We start from the raw sequence: 19,194 nt of genomic DNA on the forward strand, positions 1-19,194 counted from the left end.
TTTATATTTATTAACTTCTGTCTTTATTCAACTAAGGATTGTTTTGTTGTTATAAAAAAGATTATAAACGTGTTCCTGTCCCAACTTTTTTGGAATGTGTTGCAAGCATTACATTTGGAATAAAAGGTTAGATAGTACACGAGGTAAAACATTAACAGTTCAACATGTTTCATACATATTTACATTTAATAAAAGTTAAAAGGCAGTTTACAAATCACCGATGCCTGTTTTTATAAGCATTTCACTTACTGTTCCACCCTGTTCAGAATAATGTTTGTAGAAATATTTTATTATTAAAAAAATCTGTTGTTTTTATTAGAACACATTTGGCTAACTTTAAAACTATCTTCTGTGTTTTTTGACCCAGCTGGTAACCAGCAGTGAATTTTTTACTGGCACTTTTTCATCATATTGTTCAAATACCAGTAATACCAGAGCACTCAGTGTTTTCTTGCAGTTCAACAATCTTTCACCCAGTTGGCAGTTAGAGATCCACATAGACACTGAATAATACTTTTACATCTGGATATTATATATTCTTTAGTAATCAAGGTGTTCTCTGTTTCGATAACTTCCTGATCCTTTGATCCTATTTAAATTATTTGTTAATAAATATGATTTCAAAAAGAACACTTACATTAGAAAAATGAGAAAACTGGACCAGTGATGCCATTGTGACTGTACGCAGCATGGATCCAGGCATGATCAACAATAAATAATATATATTATATATATATGAAGAAATAATACATATTATATATTTAGCTGGGGTGGCACAACGGGCCAGTAGGTAGTGCTGTCACCTCACAGCTAGTTTGATTCCCTGGTCGGGGGGCCAGGGTCCTTTTTGTGTGAAGTTTGCAGGGAATGGATGTACAGTACATTAACTAATGAAATGAAATGAAATATTTTGGGTTTGTACTGTCTTCAGTGAATAAAGTGAATGTAAGAAACACTATGTTTGTTTTATTTGCCTTTTCCATACTGTCCCAACTTTTTCTAATTTGGGATTGTTCAAAAATTGGGAGCGTGTTATACCCTGTAATTGATTGTTTGTAAGTGTGTGTTACCCTGTAATTGATTGTTTGTAAGTGTGTGTTACCCTGTAATTGATTATTTATGAGTGGGGTAACGTGTAATTGATTGATTGTAAGTGTGTGTTACCCTGTAATTGATTATTTGTGAGTGAATGTTACCCTGTAATTTTTAAAATAAAATGTTTGTTAGCGTATGCTGCCCTGTATTCGACCTGCTTAGGTCCCTGCTGAGTCTGGTTCCTCTCAAGGTTTCTTCCTGTAATTTGAAGGGAGTTTTGCCACTGTTGCCCTTGGCTTTCTCAACAGGAGTTTTTGGTTTGTTGGTCCTGGATGCTTTAAAGTTGCTTTGAGACTCGTTAAATTTGAGTTGACTAGACTGTAATTGAAATGTGTGTGCTGCCCTGTAATTGATTATTTGTGAGGGTGTGCTGCCCTGTAATTGATTAATTGTGATTGTGAGCTCCTCTTTAATTAATAGTTAGTGTGTGCTGCCTGTAATTGATATCTGTGAGGGTGTGCTACCTGTAATTGATTATTTGTGAGGGTGTGCTGCCTGCAATTGATTATTTGTGAGGGTGTGCTGCCTGTAATTGATTATTTGTGAGGATGAACTCCCCTATAATTGATTATTTGTGATTGTGAGCGCCCCTTTAATTAATAGTTAGTGTGTGCTGCCCTGTAATAGATTATTTATGAGGGTGTTCTGCCTGTAATTCATTATCTGTGAGGGTGTGCTGCCTGTAATTGATTATCTGTGAGGGTGTGCTGCCTGTAATTGATTATCTGTGAGGGTGTTCTGCCTGTAATTGATTATCTGTGAGGGTGTGCTGTCTGTGATATAGTGGAGTGTTGTCCAGGGTGTATTTCTGCTTAGAACCCAGTGCTTCTGGATGCTGCTAGACCTAACGCAACTCACCAGGATGAAGCAGTTCATGAATGTATTATCTCCATTTTTCAGGTTTAAAAAGCAGATATTTAATTAAGGGGATACAATAAATCTGATGTACAGTCAACAATTAGATGTTAATCTGTTTTGTTTGTATTTATGCATTTAGTGATGAAAGACAGTTATCTTAATATGAGGTTTGCTGCTCTGTGAGTGTATGTGTATGTGTTTAAGAGAATTCAATGTATATGATTACATAATAGACGTAGTCTCTAATGGTGTAGATTGTATGAGTTTATGGCTGAGAGTGTTTATCACCAATTATTTCATTCTGATGATGAGCGAGTGACTCTTTGTGCTCAGTAGGCATTAAAAGAATTAGGATAAAGGTCCTTTTCTGATTCTTACAAAGTATCCTAAAAACACACCAGATGTGTGTGTGTGTGTGTGTGTTTGTACCCTCTGCTCCACTCCGCCTTCACCATCACCCCATCATAATTACCCCCTCCTACCCCCTTCTGGATCTTTATAGCCTCCTTTACTTCTTTACTTCTCATAATCTGCTGCTGTCTGCAGGCAGTGATGGAGAGGTCTGTACCGCTGCTTCTGCTGGGTGTGTGGGCGCTCAGCAGCCTGTCCCAACAATCGGGTGAGTGCACACTTGAAATTTTAAGGATGTCTAAAAGTGTAAATGAGATAAAATTGCTAAAGATGGAATGTTTGCAATGATGCACGTTTATAAACAAATGATACACAAATGCAAATGATGCATGCGACTTATATGTAGGTGAAACCCTAAAGTGGGTTGGTACTATTTAGAATTTCCCAACTTTTTTTCTTTACTTAATGGTGTAATTATATATTTTTACGAGTTTGTAATGTGTATCATGTGACAGAATAGTTGCTGTCACAAGCATTCAGCATGGGACTGTGCATGTTTAGTATAAAGGTTAGATAAGACAGTCTGATTAAATAACATCATGATTTATTGACCCTTTAATACATATAGAGTAATTATGATTTTAGGAAGAGATTAGTAGTACAGTTTCCTTCAACTTTAAACTGCTGTGAGACTAAAATGTTTCTGTTTTTGTTACACCAGAAGATAGTGTGGGTTAGGTGTAAAGGCATTATTCCCATACTGCACCCAGTATAACTCAAGTTTCAGAACCACTGCAAACCTGATCGGGATAAAGGGGTTACATACATGTAAAAAGGGCTTTCATACCAATAAGGGCAGCACGGTGGCTAAGTGGGTAGCACTGTCGCCTCACAGCAAGAAGGTCCTGGGTTCGATCCCCAGGCGGGGCGGTCCGGGTCCTTTCTGTGTGGAGTTTGCATGTTCTCCCCGTGTCTGCGTGGGTTTCCTCTGGGTGCTCCGGTTTCCTCCCACAGTCCAAAGACATGCAAGTGATATAACCTTGTGAACTGATGAACTTTGTGTAATAACTACCATTCCTGTCATGAATGTAACCAAAGTGTAAAACATGACGTTAAAATCCTAATAAACAAGCATAGCAATAAATGCATTTCCTTTCACCCCAGGTAAATGATGTAGGTAAATGTGCTTTTATGACACAGTAGGTAGCAGGTAGTGTTGGTGTAGGTTTTTTAGTGCTCTGTTAACACCCCCAGCTGAGTTTGGGCTTGTCAGGGCTGACAAGTGCTTCTTCCAAATTACCGAAAGCCAGCCAATGCCATCGTCTACTTTTCCACATGGTCACACCTCATTCTGGACTGCTGACGATGCACCAGTAGACAATTTAGCGTGCTTAAAGGACCTCCTTCTATTTACATAAGATCACAGATGCCTGAAACTGGCTAATGTTGCATAGATCCCTCATAAACATCCCGCATGTGGCATTGCTTAGGATGGGACATCTTTTTCATTTTAATCTATGTAATTTAGTCTTACTGTGTCAGCACTAATTAATTTAATTTTCATTAACAATTTTCAGGGTTGTGACGGGTCTGGTTTTACCAAGAAACACTGGGCGCAAGGCAGGGTGCCAATTTATTGCAGGGCTTTGACCTTGCCCCACCCCCCACACATATACATTGCTAGCCAAAAGCAGTGGACTAGCATAATAGACCACTGTCCCAGCACTTATAAACCTAACCAATTAATATAAACGTTAAAAGATCTGTCCCTGCATCAACTTTTAAAACCAACATCGCTGGACGACATTTAATATTTAATCCCTACTACAAAAAAGTGATAGAACTGTTATGATCTGTAATTACGATGTAGATACAATAACATGATAAATGTTTACTAATATAATATCTATAAGATCAGATCTATATCAAATTGTAGGCATCATTGTAGTAGAAGTATGTTAATATGTTAAAAACAGTTCAAATATGGCACTGTAGCATTTTGTAAAATTAACTGTATTTTATTTATTTGTGTGTGACTTTATACATGCTGCAGTGGAGGTGATCGAACAATGTCCAGAGAGGATTCTGGGTAACAAAAGGAGTCAAACATGTCTCAAAAAGTGCCAACAAGACAAAGACTGTGGCAACAAGCGCCAGTGTTTGTGTGATGGACAGTGTGGACTCAGCTGTGTGGTTCCAGGTCAGACATTTACTAAACCCATGTCCAGAAAGGTTGGGATACAACACCTTTATACTCACAGAATGATTATTTACATGATGTCTTCTTTGATACGTCTCTATATGCTTTACACACATGGATTTAGGCAGTTTATGCAATTCTTCTTGGCAGATACTCAATCTCTCTCAGATTTGATGGTGAGAGTCTGAATTGCCACCTTCAGGTGTCTTCCCAGATGTTTAATGGGGTTTAAATCTGAGCTTTGTCTGGGCCATTAAAAGACTTCCCAGACATTTTATTAATTAAGAGTGACCACTGGATTCTTTCTTATCTCCATGACCAATGCCCTTCTTGCCCGGATGCCCAATTTGGCTTGACGGCCAACTTTAAATAAGTTCAAGGTTGTGTCAGCCCTTGAACTTCATGGCTTGTTTGTGTCAAGACAATGTAGGGTCAATTGTGTATCCATATTGCGCCAGCTGTGTGCCTTTCCAAGCCGTGTCCACTCAATTGAAATTGCATCAGGTAAACTCCAATTAAGTTGTAGACCAACTTAAGGTAAGATATAGCAATCACAATGCACCGGACCAAAACTTGAGTCAGCACAGACTTAGTTTTGAAGTTCAAGTCATGCAAGTCAAGAAGTCTGAATACTTGCAATTTGTACTCTAAATATTTTTAGACGTTTAGAGTAGAACAATACTAAAAACATCAAACTAAGTGTATTTGGTATTAATTTGCCCAACCCCAGATATAAATAGGTCATAAACCACCTTATTGAACTACATTTTAAACTTCAAAACTATTTGAACAGGTCGGACGTGTCCATGGCCTCTTACCCCCGGTGATCACTCTGACGTGGTTCTCCTCTCTGCATCACTGTCTTTCTCTGCTCTTCTGGAAGTGCGCTGTCATCCAGGTTACTCCACGGCCCATGGACTGAATGCTACTATCCGCCGGTGCCAAGGTGACCAACAGTGGAGTGGTAATGAACCCGTGTGCAGAGGTAATTAAACATATAGTAGATAACAAAAAAGAGGCACCATACATTATCAATCTGTGTGGCATAATGTTCACTAAACACAACAAATCAAGACATAATGAATAGTAATACAATGTAAGGAATATTTAATTTTAAAAAAGTACATTTCAAGGCACCAGAGAGGTGCAAGACATTCACTCTGTCTTCCTAGTTTAAAGCAAGTTGAATTCATGATGGTGTGGACAGATCCGTAGCAGAGCTTGTTGCTGTTAGGATCAATTTTGGTAATTAAAACAGCTATGGTAATGAGATTTGTATGTACTGATGTACAAGACAAAGATGGCACAAACAAGTTATTAAGAAACAAGAACAAATTATATGGCAGGACACATACCAATATATTACAAACAGTTGGAACATTTTTAAAATAATAAAATATTGCAAATACTGTAGGTCTTTTGTCATCTACAATACATAACCTGGAGAAATCTGAGTATACAGTGTATCACAAAAGTGAGTACACCCCTCACATTTCTGCAGATATTTAAGTATATCTTTTCATGGGACAACACTGACAAAATGACACTTTGACACAATGAAAAGTAGTCTGTGTGCAGCTTATATAACAGTGTAAATTTATTCTTCCCTCAAAATAACTCAATATACAGCCATTAATGTCTAAACCACCGGCAACAAAAGTGAGTACACCCCTAAGAGACTACACCCCTAAATGTCCAAATTGAGCACTGCTTGTCATTTTCCCTCCAAAATGTCATGTGATTTGTTAGTGTTACTAGGTCTCAGGTGTGCATAGGGAGCAGGTGTGTTCAATTTAGTAGTACAGCTCTCACACTCTCTCATACTGGTCACTGAAAGTTCCAACATGGCACCTCATGGCAAAGAACTCTCTGAGGATCTTAAAAGACGAATTGTTGCGCTACATGAAGATGGCCAAGGCTACAAGAAGATTGCCAACACCCTGAAACTAAGCTGCAGCACAGTGGCCAAGATCATCCAGCGTTTTAAAAGAGCAGGGTCCACTCAGAACAGACCTCGCGTTGGTCGTCCAAAGAAGCTGAGTGCACGTGCTCAGCGTCACATCCAACTGCTGTCTTTGAAAGATAGGCGCAGGAGTGCTGTCAGCATTGCTGCAGAGATTGAAAAGGTGGGGGGTCAGCCTGTCAGTGCTCAGACCATACGCCGCACACTACATCAAATTGGTCTGCATGGCTGTCACCCCAGAAGGAAGCCTCTTCTGAAGTCTCTACACAAGAAAGCCCGCAAACAGTTTGCTGAAGACATGTCAACAAAGGACATGGATTACTGGAACCATGTCCTATGGTCTGATGAGACCAAGATTAATTTGTTTGGTTCAGATGGTCTCAAGCATGTGTGGCGGCAATCAGGTGAGGAGTACAAAGATAAGTGTGTCATGCCTACAGTCAAGCATGGTGGTGGGAATGCCATGGTCTGGGGCTGCATGAGTGCAGCAGGTGTTGGGGAGTTAAATTTCATTGAGGGACACATGAACTCCAATATGTACTGTGAAATACTGAAGCAGAGCATGATCCCCTCCCTCTGGAAACTGGGTCGCAGGGCAGTGTTCCAGCATGATAATGACCCCAAACACACCTCTAAGACGACCACTGCTTTATTGAAGAGGCTGAGGGTAAAGGTGATGGACTGGCCAAGCATGTCTCCAGACCTAAACCCAATATAACATCTTTGGGGCATCCTCAAGCGGAAGGTGGAGGAGCGCAAAGTCTCGAATATCCGCCAGCTCCGTGATGTCGTCATGGAGGAGTGGAAAGCATTCCAGTGGCAACCTGTGAAGCTCTGGTAAACTCCATGCCCAGGAGAGTTAAGGCAGTTCTGGGAAATAATGGTGGCCACACAAAATATTGACACTTCAGGAACTTTCACTAAGAGGTGTACTCACTTTTGTTGCTGGTGGTTTAGACATTAATGGCTGTATATTGAGTTATTTTGAGGGAAGAATAAATTTACACTGTTATATAAGCTGCACACAGACTACTTTTCATTGTGTCAAAGTGTCATTTTGTCAGTGTTGTCCCATGAAAAGATATACTTAAATATCTGCAGAAATGTGAGGGGTGTACTCACTTTTGTGATACACTGTATGTAGGGCAAGGCAGGAAATCACTGTTGAATGCGTCTGACCCTTGAGCCCCCAGATTGCAATGCATGAAAAACCACCATGCTATTGTGATAATTTTAGCTAAAAGGGCTTGGAAGTACTTTAGAAAACTATTGTCACCTAACAAGGGTTACTGCTGCATCACAAAATACAACTTTAACCTCAGAAGACGTGTGCTTGGGTCAGATTACTCCATTTTTCCATGCAAAGAACTTAAATGACCATCCATATTGTTATCAGTAAAAAGGGGACAATATCTATTGCGGTATGGGGGTGCATCAGAGTTATTTGCATATGTGTGAAGGTACGATTGACATAGAGGCATTTATTATGCATCCCAAATCCACAGTGTACTAATAAGAATGTCAAAATAGAAAGATTGTTAATAGTGCCATTGTTGACTTCTATTGACATAATGTGACGTATATTGACAACCGGGGCAGTGGTAGCTCAGTGCTTAAGGTACTGGACTAGCAATCAGTTGGTTGCTGGTTGAAGCCCCACTTCTGTCTGTTTGTAGACACTGTTTGTAGACAGACTACTTCATGTAAAACAATATATTTTAATTATTAGTTATATAATTAGATCAGTAAAATACACAGAAATCTAGCAATTGAATTGTCGAACATTTATTTGTAGATACTAGAATATCATGTACAAGTGCGTTTACTCAAAGAGTACAGCCAGCCGTGATAACCTAACAATACAGTCCATTATTCAGCTCTCCTATATGCACACAAGCGCAAATACAAAGGTGCCACACACACACACACACACACACACACACACACACACACACACACACACACACACACACACACACACACAATCTATCTCCAAGAATAAAGCAGTAGGCAGGAGATTAGATGTGGGTGTTTAGAGAGCTTTTCTATAACAGCACCTGCAGCTCAGTGACACGGCAGAGCAGAAACTCCACACACATGCCGACACTGTAAATGTGTTAGATTTCCTCTCTCCTCACCACCGAATCACCCACGCATGCTAGAGTTTGTCAGATATCAAGAAAACCTGTGAACAGATTATTCCAGATGGATCGCTATAAAGATGTACACTATTCATCTGTCCTCCTTTTCCACCTACACATCTACTCAAACATTCATTCATTTAGGCATTAATCTAGTACTTTTGTGATTCTAATCATGATATAGCTTTACTGTAGTGGTGCAGGAGATACCTGACTGGCACCCAGTAATCAGGACTAGTTTTTTTCTATTCAGAATTGACCCAAGATATTTTCTCTCTTGATTGTTTTTCCTATATGTAAATGTCACTACATTGTAATGATTAATCCTCCTAGTTTGGTATTTGCAGACAACTGATACATGCATTTAGCCATTAGGTTTCTAAGTACATTTAAACACAATAAAATTGTGAAGATCTGAATGTGATCCTAAATCTGTTGCTAGTCTGTATGATCTACAGTTAGATTACCCCATGATTAAACCATTGGCAACTCAATAACTCATTTAATTGCATTAAAAGGCAATGGGTATAAAACATTTCCAAGACCTTAAACATTCATATTGACATTAGTCCAAAATTTCATCCAGAGACCTTAACGATCTTATCAGGACAACGAAGAAAGATAGGATAAGGTAAGATAATCCTTTATTTGTCCCACAGTGGGGAAATTCACAGTGTTACAGCAGTGAAGGGATAACCCCCCCCCCCCCTGTTTTACTGTTTTACTTACATAATGCCCTGATAAAGGTTGAGAAGAATATGTCAGTGGCAACCACAAGATCACCAAACAACCAATGACTTAATGGCAAGACTGTATAGTGCATGCCACTCCTAACCAAGAAGCACAGGAAGGGTCAATTGGAAAACATTATTTTGTTTTATCTAAATGCATGTTTAGCAGTAAGAGCGATCTTAATGCTTAAACAATTTAAACAAATCAGAATAGATTAATTGGGCGACATGTGGCGCAGTGGGTAGTGCTGTCAGTGTGGAGTTTGCAGTTTGCATGTTCTCCTTGTGTTTGTGTAGATTTTCTCTGGGTGCTCTGTTTTTTCCCACAATAATTTCCTTTGGGGTTAATAAAGTATCCATCCATCCATCCATCCATCCATCCGTCTATCCGTCTATCCATCCATCCATCCATCCATCCATCCATCTACCCATCCATCCATCCATCCATCCATCCTTCCATCCATCCATCCATCTAAAGTCCAAAGACATGCAGTCAGGCTAATTGGAGTTACTGACAATTGCTGTGTGTGTGTGCCCTGTGATGGATTGACCAAGACCATGACCAGGATAAAGCAATGCTAAAACAGGCCGAAATTATAAATGTATATATAATATATAATGTAACATAAAAACAATTTAAACAAAACAGAATAGATTAATAGGGCAACACATTGGCGCAGTGGGTAGAGCTGTCATTGTGGAGTTTGCATGTTCTCCCTGTGTTTGTGTAGATTTCCTCTGGGTGCTGTTTTTTCCCCCCAATAATTTCCATCAACCCATCCATCCATTCATCCAACCCATCCATCCATCCATCCATCCATCCATCCATCCATCCATCCAACCCATCCATCCATCAACCCATCCATCCATTCATCCAACCCATCCATCCATCCATCCATTCATCCAACCCATCCATCCATCAACCCATCCATCCATTCATCCAACCCATCCATCCATCCATCCATCCATCCGTCCATCTCAAGTCCAAAGACATGCATTCAGGCTAACTGGAGTTACTGAAAATTTGTGTGTGTGTGCCCTGTGATGGATTGACCAAGACCCTGACCAGGATAAAGCAATGCCAAAACAGGCCGAAATTGTAAATGTAATATAAATGTCAAAACCTGGCACTGGTGTGACCTCTGGTGGATATTTTCTGAACTTCTATAGAGGTAAAAAAAAAGGTGATTTATCTGTTACCTGTTTTTTTTTTTTTTCATCTGCTTTTAGGTCAAAATATTAAATCAGAGACAGAGTCTGGGGTATCTTGCCCTCTGCCCAGTCATGAGCTGCTGTATGTGAATGGCAGTGCTGCAGTAGGTGCCACAATTCAGTACCAATGTGCACCTGGGTAAGAGAGATGATCAAAAAATGAAAAGCAAAACAGAAATATTCTAAAAATTCTTTTAATTTTCACTTCTTATTTATCAAATCCATTTTAGATTCATGCTGGTTGGAAACAGTGAAAATGTTTGTCAGGAGAACCAGACATGGCAGTTTCCACATCCCATCTGTCAACGTAAGGATGCTTCGTTTATGCTTCGTGTTCACTTTTCACACAGATCTCACAAAATTTATGTAAGAATTTAAGATCATAAGTCACCACAGCTACAAATATGAAACAGGGCTTGGGGATGCAAGGTTTAACATGCATGGATGTGGAATACTGTTGAGATGAAGAGAAATTTTAAAGATCTGGTCTCTGTATGCATCCAAGTAAATAAATAAATAAATGTGTATTTACAAGCATTTGTGCTACAGTGAAGAGAGATGTTGGAGCATGAAGGATGGAGAGAGGAAGACTGTGTGGGTGGTCATGCTGGGTTGGGGGGCTAAAGTGCTATGCTGCTCTCTGTTGGATCCATTACAGGATGTACACTTTAGTCACGTGGTTTTCGTCTGTGTTTACAGTCTTGACTGCCATCTGCAGGTCATTATGAGGCACAGCAACTGCTGCAATTTACAGTGTAATCTACAGCAGCAGTGCAGAACATCCGCTGTACCTACCGCCCCCAACTCCAACATGAGCACATACTGTACAGCACAGCACAAACCCAACAGGCCAGACCTCTCAGTTGACAGTAACTGTGATGTAGCTACTCTAAGAGGTTTAAAAAGTGTGTACAAAGCACCTAGGAATAGAACAGAATGCCTTTATTTGTCATATACACCGATCAGCCATAACATTAAAACCACCTTCTTGTTTCTACACACACTGTCCATTTTATCAGCTCCACTTACCATATAGAAGCACTTTGTAGTTCTACAATTATTGACTGTAGTCCATCTGTTTCTCTGCATGCTTTGTTAGCCCCCTTTCATGCTGTTCTTCAATGGTCAGGACTCTCCCAGGACCACCACAGTGACATGGTGGTGGTGTGTTAGTGTGTGTTGTGCTGGTATGAGTGGATCAGACACAGCAGCGCTGATGGAGTTTTTAAACACCTCACTGTCACTGCTGGACTGAGAATAGTTCATCAACCAAAAAGAATCAGCCCACAGCGCCCCCAGGGCAGCGTCCTGTGACCACTGATGAAGGTCTAGAAGATGACCAACTCAAACAGCAGCAATAGATGAGCGATCGTCTCTGACTTTACATCTACAAGGTGGACCAACTAGGTAGGAGTGTATAATAGAGTGGACAGTGAGAGGACACAGTATTTAAAAACTCCAGCAGCGTGTCACCACCATGTCAGTGTCACTGCAGTGCTGAGAATGATCCACCACCCAAATAATACCTGCTCTGTGGTGGTCCTGTGGGGGTCCTGACCATTAAAGAACAGGGTAAAAGCTAAAAAAAAAAAAAAGATATGTAGAGAAACAGATGGACTACAGTCAGTAATTGTAGAACTACAAAGTGCTTCTATATGGTAAGTGGAGCTGATAAAATGGACAGTGAGTGTAGAAACTAGGAGGTGGTTTTAATGTTATGGCTGATCAGTGTATACATATACAGACATACAGTACAATGAAATTCTTTCTTCGCATATCCCAGCTTGTTTGGAAGCTGGATTCAGAGCGCAGGGTCAGCCATCATACGGTGCCTTTGGAGCAGAGAGGGTTAAGGGCCTTGCTCAAGGGCCCAACAGTGGCTGCATGGCAGAGCTGGAATTTGAAGTCTCAGCCTTTCAGTTTATAGCCCAAAGCTCTACCCACTAGGCTACCACTGTGGACCAACACAGTGGACCAACCATAAAATGCTCAACAAATAAAATGCTCAATAAAGTGCCCAACAGTGGCTGCATGGCAGAAAAGGAATTCAAACCCACAACTTCCCAGTTGGTAACCCACAGCTCTACCCACTACCACTGACAAACAAATTAAGATACAGTGTGTGTGTGTGTGTGTGTGTGTGTGTGTGTGTGTGTTTGTCTTGTAGGTGTGTTTTGTTTACCACCAGTGGAGGTCAACCATGGCTACTTGGTGGCTGTGCAGAAGTCTAAATATAACGTGGGTGACTCCATTTATTACCTCTGCAAGAAGACTTTTTTACTGGATGGACCAAACCAAGTTACCTGTCAGTCAGATGGCACATGGAGCACAGTGCCCTACTGTCGAGGTAAGAAAGGGTTCATTAAATATTGTGTTTAATATGAACTTTACTCCATGTTTAACTGTGTCATTAAGTTTTAATTTTGCATATTTGTCACACTACACAGTTTCAGATCCCAATAAAAATGTGAAATATGACAAAGAGCACATAAGAAAACACAACACACTGTCTTTTCCCACTAAATTTTATGAATGTAAATGTAACATATTATCGAAATCACCCATGTGAAGGGCAAGCCGTAGCCTAGTGGTTAAGGTACTGGACTAGTAATCAAAAGGTCACTGGTTCAAGCCCCACCACTGCCAGGTTGGTGCTGTTGGGCCCTTGAGCAAGGCCCTTAACCCTCAATTGCTTAGACTGTATACTGTAACTGTACTGTAAGTCGCTTTGGAAAAAGGCGTCTGCTAAATGCCGAAAATGTAAATGCCTCCCTAAACTGATGCCACTTACAAAAGCTGCAACCAAACGATTCCAATAACTGAAGATCAGTGTTTTGCATAGCTGTGAAAATTCTTTGGCTGACTACTAAGAATCATTTAAATTAAAGCACACTGGGGGGCCTTCAGGCAAGAACTGCCTATTTAAAATACTCACACTCAATCATAATGGGGTTAAGTCAGAAATTAGACTAGGGTAAAATCTTTAATTATTTTTTTTTTTTATTATCTTGGACTAGACGTACTCTTATTACATAATCCAGTTGTACTTGACTTACATATGACAGATTGATAACATACGATGGATCTTCAAAAAGTTTCCACACTTATATTTTGGCTATAAACGGTGAGGGTAGGAGTAATCGGTCATGTCTATATATACTGTATATATATATATATATATATATACAGTGTATCACAAAAGCGAGTACACCCCTCACATTTCTGCAGATATTTAAGTATATCTTTTCATGGGACAACACTGACAAAATGACACTTTGACACAATGAAAAGTAGTCTGTGTGCAGCTTATATAACAGTGTAAATTTATTCTTCCCTCAAAATAACTCAATATACAGCCATTAATGTCTAAACCACCGGCAACAAAAGTGAGTACACCCCTTAGTGAAAGTTCCTGAAGTGTCAATATTTTGTGTGGCCACCATTATTTCCCAGAACTGCCTTAACTCTCCTGGGCATGGAGTTTACCAGAGCTTCACAGGTTGCCACTGGAATGCTTTTCCACTCCTCCATGACGACATCACGGAGCTGGCGGATATTCGAGACTTTGCGCTCCTCCACCTTCCGCTTGAGGATGCCCCAAAGATGTTCTATTGGGTTTAGGTCTGGAGACATGCTTGGCCAGTCCATCACCTTTACCCTCAGCCTCTGCAATAAAGCAGTGGTCGTCTTAGAGGTGTGTTTGGGGTCATTATCAGGCTGGAACACTGCCCTGCGACCTAGTTTCCGGAGGGAGGGGATCATGCTCTGCTTCAGTATTTCACAGTACATATTGGAGTTCATGTGTCCCTCAATGAAATGTAACTCCCCAACACCTGCTGCACTCATGCAGCCCCAGACCATGGCATTCCCACCACCATGCTTGACTGTAGGCATGACACACTTATCTTTGTACTCCTCACCTGATTGCCGCCACACATGCTTGAGACCATCTGAACCAAACAAATTAATCTTGGTCTCATCAGACCATAGGACATGGTTCCAGTAATCCATGTCCTTTGTTGACATGTCTTCAGCAAACTGTTTGCGGGCTTTCTTGTGTAGAGACTTCAGAAGAGGCTTCCTTCTGGGGTGACGGCCATGCAGACCAATTTGATGTAGTGTGCGGCGTATGGTCTGAGCACTGACAGGCTGACCCCCCACCTTTTCAATCTCTGCAGCAATGCTGACAGCACTCCTGCACCTATCTTTCAAAGACAGCAGTTGGATGTGACGCTGAGCACGTGCACTCAGCTTCTTTGGACGACCAACACGAGGTCTGTTCTGAGTGGACCCTGCTCTTTTAAAACGCTGGATGATCTTGGCCACTGTGCTGCAGCTCAGTTTCAGGGTGTTGGCAATCTTCTTGTAGCCTTGGCCATCTTCATGTAGCGCAACAATTCGTCTTTTAAGATCCTCAGAGAGTTCTTTGCCATGAGGTGCCATGTTGGAACTTTCAGTGACCAGTATGAGAGAGTGTGAGAGCTGTACTACTAAATTGAACACACCTGCTCCCTATGCACACCTGAGACCTAGTAACACTAACAAATCACATGACATTTTGGAGGGAAAATGACAAGCAGTGCTCAATTTGGACATTTAGGGGTGTAGTCTCTTAGGGGTGTACTCACTTTTGTTGCCGGTGGTTTAGACATGAATGGCTGTATATTGAGTTATTTTGAGGGAAGAATAAATTTACACTGTTATATAAGCTGCACACAGACTACTTTTCATTGTGTCAAAGTGTCATTTTGTCAGTGTTGTCCCATGAAAAGATATACTTAAATATCTGCAGAAATGTGAGGGGTGTACTCACTTTTGTGATACACTGTATATATGATGTTATTTGTTTCTGAAATTCTTAATAAATAGTGCGGAAAAAGTGTGGAAACTTTTTGAAGAACCCTCATATATTCTCCTTCAGAATTTTGTTAGAATTTTTTTTGGTTAGGTGAAGTTCTGTCAGATATGGCAAGTAAATTAAGCCCCAAAGCATCGCCACACCATCACCACATTTGACTGGTCTTATATTATTCCTAATATAAACTCATCACTGTACAGACATACAGACATACAGACAATTATTCTTAAAAGACTGGGGGTCATCAAGGTGTTTCTGTGGAATATGAGACAGGAATTAATATTACTCTTGGTTCGCAGATAAATTTGTAAATCTTGCTTTGATCGCAGCTTAGTGTTCTGCTTCTAGAGACATTTTAGTCTACCTCACATTGCTGGAAAGCTTTTATTCAAAAGATGTTCAGATTTACCAGAGGTGACAGTAATTAAGTCTGAATCTAATTGTATCTAATTGTATCAAGAGCTCACTACAGACTTTATCACAGACTGGACTGAATAATAACTCCAAATATTTTTCTAGTTATAACTTTTAGTTCATTTTAATTTGTGTGTGTATAATATTGTGTAAATCCTATTTATTTAAATTATCCTCCAGGCCACCCAAGGAGGATGGGGGTCCCTGCTGAGTCTGGTTCCTCTCAAGGTTTCTAACTGTAATTTTAAGAGGGAGTTTTTCCTTTTCACTGTTGCCTTTGGCCCTTTGGTCTGTTGGTCCTGGATTCTGTAAAGTTGCTTTGAGACAATGTCTATTGTAAAAAGCGCTATATAAATAAAGTTGACTTGACTATCTTATTTTGGTTAAATTTGGTTAATTGGTTGATCGACTAACCTTTTTCCTTCAGTAAATGAAATAAACAACTGTAAAAAGGGACAGTTTTAAAAAACTGTATTTTTTGTTTACCTAGGCTGCCTTTGTCTTGTTTAAATTGAGTTCTGAACGAGATCTAAAACAATATATGCAAAAACAGAGGAAATAAAAAAGAGGAAAATACTATTTCACTACTTCCACTAAAAATAGTTTGACTGCAACCATTACGAGCTAGTGTGATCTGTTCACAAAGGTTTAGAAGAAAACCCAAACCGTCAGTTTAACTTTAGAGAAAATTAATTAAATGGTCAATGTGGTCAGATATAATCCAAGAACCACAAAAAAATAGACCTGTCTTGAATTGAAAGCTAGTAGAACATGGCTGACAGTCAAGTGAGCTTTGCGACGATATTCCTCTCAGCATACCTTTTAACCTTCCTGTTTTTTTCATTCTTTTTATGCCTGCCAATCAGCCCGCTGTACAATCCCAGCACAGCGCAGCAGAGTGATCGTGGATGGAGTTAAACGTTGGCCCTATGACTTGACAGATGGGATGGTAACTCATGGGGAAAATGTAACATTCTTCTGCAAACACCCACACAAGTACTGCAGTTTAACAGCTACAGAAAGCTGCTTTGATGGACATCTACCGGCACCCAGCTGCTACCTCGGTTAGAGAAATGCACAGACATACATACATACACATACACACAGTGGATTCAGACCTTAACTTTGTGCACAATTAATTGCCATTGTTATTCATAAATCTACACTTAATCACCTGTAAAGATGAATACTTCGATTTTTTTTTTTTTTTTTTTTTTTTTTACAATAAGTCTGATTTTCTCCTTGATCAAGGCAAGAATATGAAACAATATCTAAGACTTTAACTTTTCTGAGGACCCCAGTGGCCTTAATATTTTCAAAAGAAAAAAAGTCTTTGAACAACCTTGGACTTGCTTAGATTTGGTAATCCAGCCAAATTAATCATGTCTGCAGGAACATTTTTGGTCAGGGGGGTAAGAAAGAACTTAATGGTCAGTCTAAAGGAGCTCCAAAATTCCCATGTGAAGATGTAAAAACCTGTTGGATGGACAGCGATCTGTGCAGCACTCCATAAACAGCAAACTGGCAACATGGAAGCCACTGTGAAGTAAAAGGCATACGACATCCTGACTGGAGTTGCTATACATCATGTAAATGATTCTGATGAGGTCTAATGAGACAAATATTTGGGTGAAACATAAATCACTACGTCCAGCCAAAATTCAGGCACTGCAATTCCAGAATTGTGAATTATACGTGTATTTAAATTTGTGATTCAGATATACAGACAATCACAATGTAACATTTAGGGGCTAGACTGGACAAGAGGGGTGGACACACACACACACACACACACACACACACACACACACACACACACACACACACACACACACACACACACACACACACACACACACACACACACACACACACACACACACACACACACACACATTATTTAAACATTTATTTATAAGGAAGAAAAAAAAAAATAAATAAAATAAAATAAAATAAAAGACAGGTTGCGCAAGACCGGATTAAACACGTCAAGACAAACTAGCACAAGACCTATGCTAATTGCTAATCTAAATGTTAAATTCTAATTGCTAAACACATTAAACCTAAACCCTAAGTTAAACTAACAATACTAACATTAATCTAAACATGTGAACAATGCTAACACTAAACTAAATGCTAACAAGAACAAAGCTAAACATGAACTAGACTAACAAACAGGAACTAAACAAAACAAGGCATGAACAGAAACAGACAGTAGCTAACAGACAGATGGGAGCTAATAGACATGAGCTTACAGGAACAAACAAACAAGGGCTAATAGGAGCAGAACAGACAAACCAAACAAACAGACCAAACTCACAAGTTATTGTAAAATAAAGGCAAACCAAACTGACAGGACAGCATCAAATCAAAATAGTCTCCAGTAAATGGTCACCAGCTGCCATCTTAAATCCCTGTGAGTGATTAGCAGGGGACCAATCACAATGAGAGGCGTTGGCTTCAGCTTTGAGTGCTCCTGGAAAGAAGGGTGTGGCGCCTAGGCACACTCCAGGAGCAGAGAGGCTTGATTCGTGACACACAAATAGTTCACAAACTTCCCTTTGCAACATAGATTTGTACTGTTCTAAATGTAATGCACGCTAACATTTAAAAATGAATTAAATTAAAATAAAACACCAAAAATAAGGTAAAGATAACCTTTATCTACCCTCTCTCTGCAGACCCCACATGGTTCCAATATCAGCTCTACCCTCACCGGCTGGTATCTGAGATTAACCCGTGTGATCCTGCTGACCTGCTGTAACTAAATTACATCAGTGAAGTTCATACAGAAATTCACAGTGTTTAAACTTCTCATTACAGGCTTGTACAAGATATACATGGATTATTTTATGTAAAGCGATGTCACTATGTAACTGATTTAAAAATAAACAAAATAAGCAAATCAGAATGATATAATCATCATACATCATAAAGCACTGTTGTCGGTTTAGCTAATTTTATATTGCATAGACAAAATGTATTGTATATGAGCTTTAGTATTTTTGTAAATATTTTATACACTTTCCAGTTTAAACTTTGGTTTGTTAAAATTTGTTTCAATAAATATTCTAATAATATTAATTGTTTTATTTGGTTTTCATTTATGAAATAACTTTTCTAGCCATTTTTACAGTCAAAAACTAAAGAAAAGCTAAATTCATCTTTCTTAAATTAGTGATACACTATCTGCCTAAGAAATGTTTGTCTATAGTTTAAATTAAATATTTAAATTAAAGAAAAACGCAGTCACTACTTTTACTCTCTTGCATATTAATAAGCTACCTTTAGCCCATTCCAGTTGGCTGTTTTCAGTAAATGCCTATAACATGAATATTAAACAAATACATTTAAATAATCAATTTATGTAC

General features: G+C 39.5%; 1 protein-coding gene across 2 annotated transcripts; it reads left to right on the plus strand.

Annotated features, from left to right (window-relative positions):
* The first annotated feature begins 2,502 nt into the window (after positions 1-2,502).
* ntd5 (ntl-dependent gene 5) lies at positions 2,503-18,792 on the plus strand. 2 transcript variants are annotated; one of them, XM_062992535.1, is made up of 8 exons: positions 2,503-2,572; positions 4,358-4,504; positions 5,298-5,489; positions 10,570-10,690; positions 10,782-10,858; positions 12,671-12,898; positions 16,690-16,887; positions 18,505-18,792. In XM_062992535.1, the coding sequence occupies exons 1-8, from the start codon at positions 2,506-2,508 to the stop codon at positions 18,585-18,587; spliced, it is 1,113 nt and encodes a 370-aa protein (XP_062848605.1). In that variant the 5' UTR covers positions 2,503-2,505; the 3' UTR covers positions 18,588-18,792. The 2 variants fall into 2 exon arrangements, with proteins under 2 accessions (XP_062848605.1, XP_062848606.1); XM_062992536.1 differs by having other exon boundaries at positions 12,719-12,898.
* Positions 18,793-19,194: the final 402 nt, after the last annotated feature.

Source organism: Trichomycterus rosablanca, chromosome 3, assembly GCF_030014385.1.
Source record: "Trichomycterus rosablanca isolate fTriRos1 chromosome 3, fTriRos1.hap1, whole genome shotgun sequence".
Classification (NCBI taxonomy): Eukaryota; Metazoa; Chordata; class Actinopteri; order Siluriformes; family Trichomycteridae; genus Trichomycterus; species Trichomycterus rosablanca.

What these genes read in the sequence shown, in the direction of transcription:
- ntd5 (XM_062992535.1), top strand. Translation starts at nt 2,506, where the DNA reads ATGGAGAGGTCTGTACCGCTGCTTCTGCTGGGTGTGTGGGCGCTCAGC. An exon ending in ACTCAGCTGTGTGGTTCCAG is followed by an intron (nt 4,505 to 5,297) that starts GTCAGACATTTA and finishes CTATTTGAACAG; the next exon opens with GTCGGACGTGTCCATGGCCT. An exon ending in CAGTACCAATGTGCACCTGG is followed by an intron (nt 10,691 to 10,781) that starts GTAAGAGAGATG and finishes AATCCATTTTAG; the next exon opens with ATTCATGCTGGTTGGAAACA.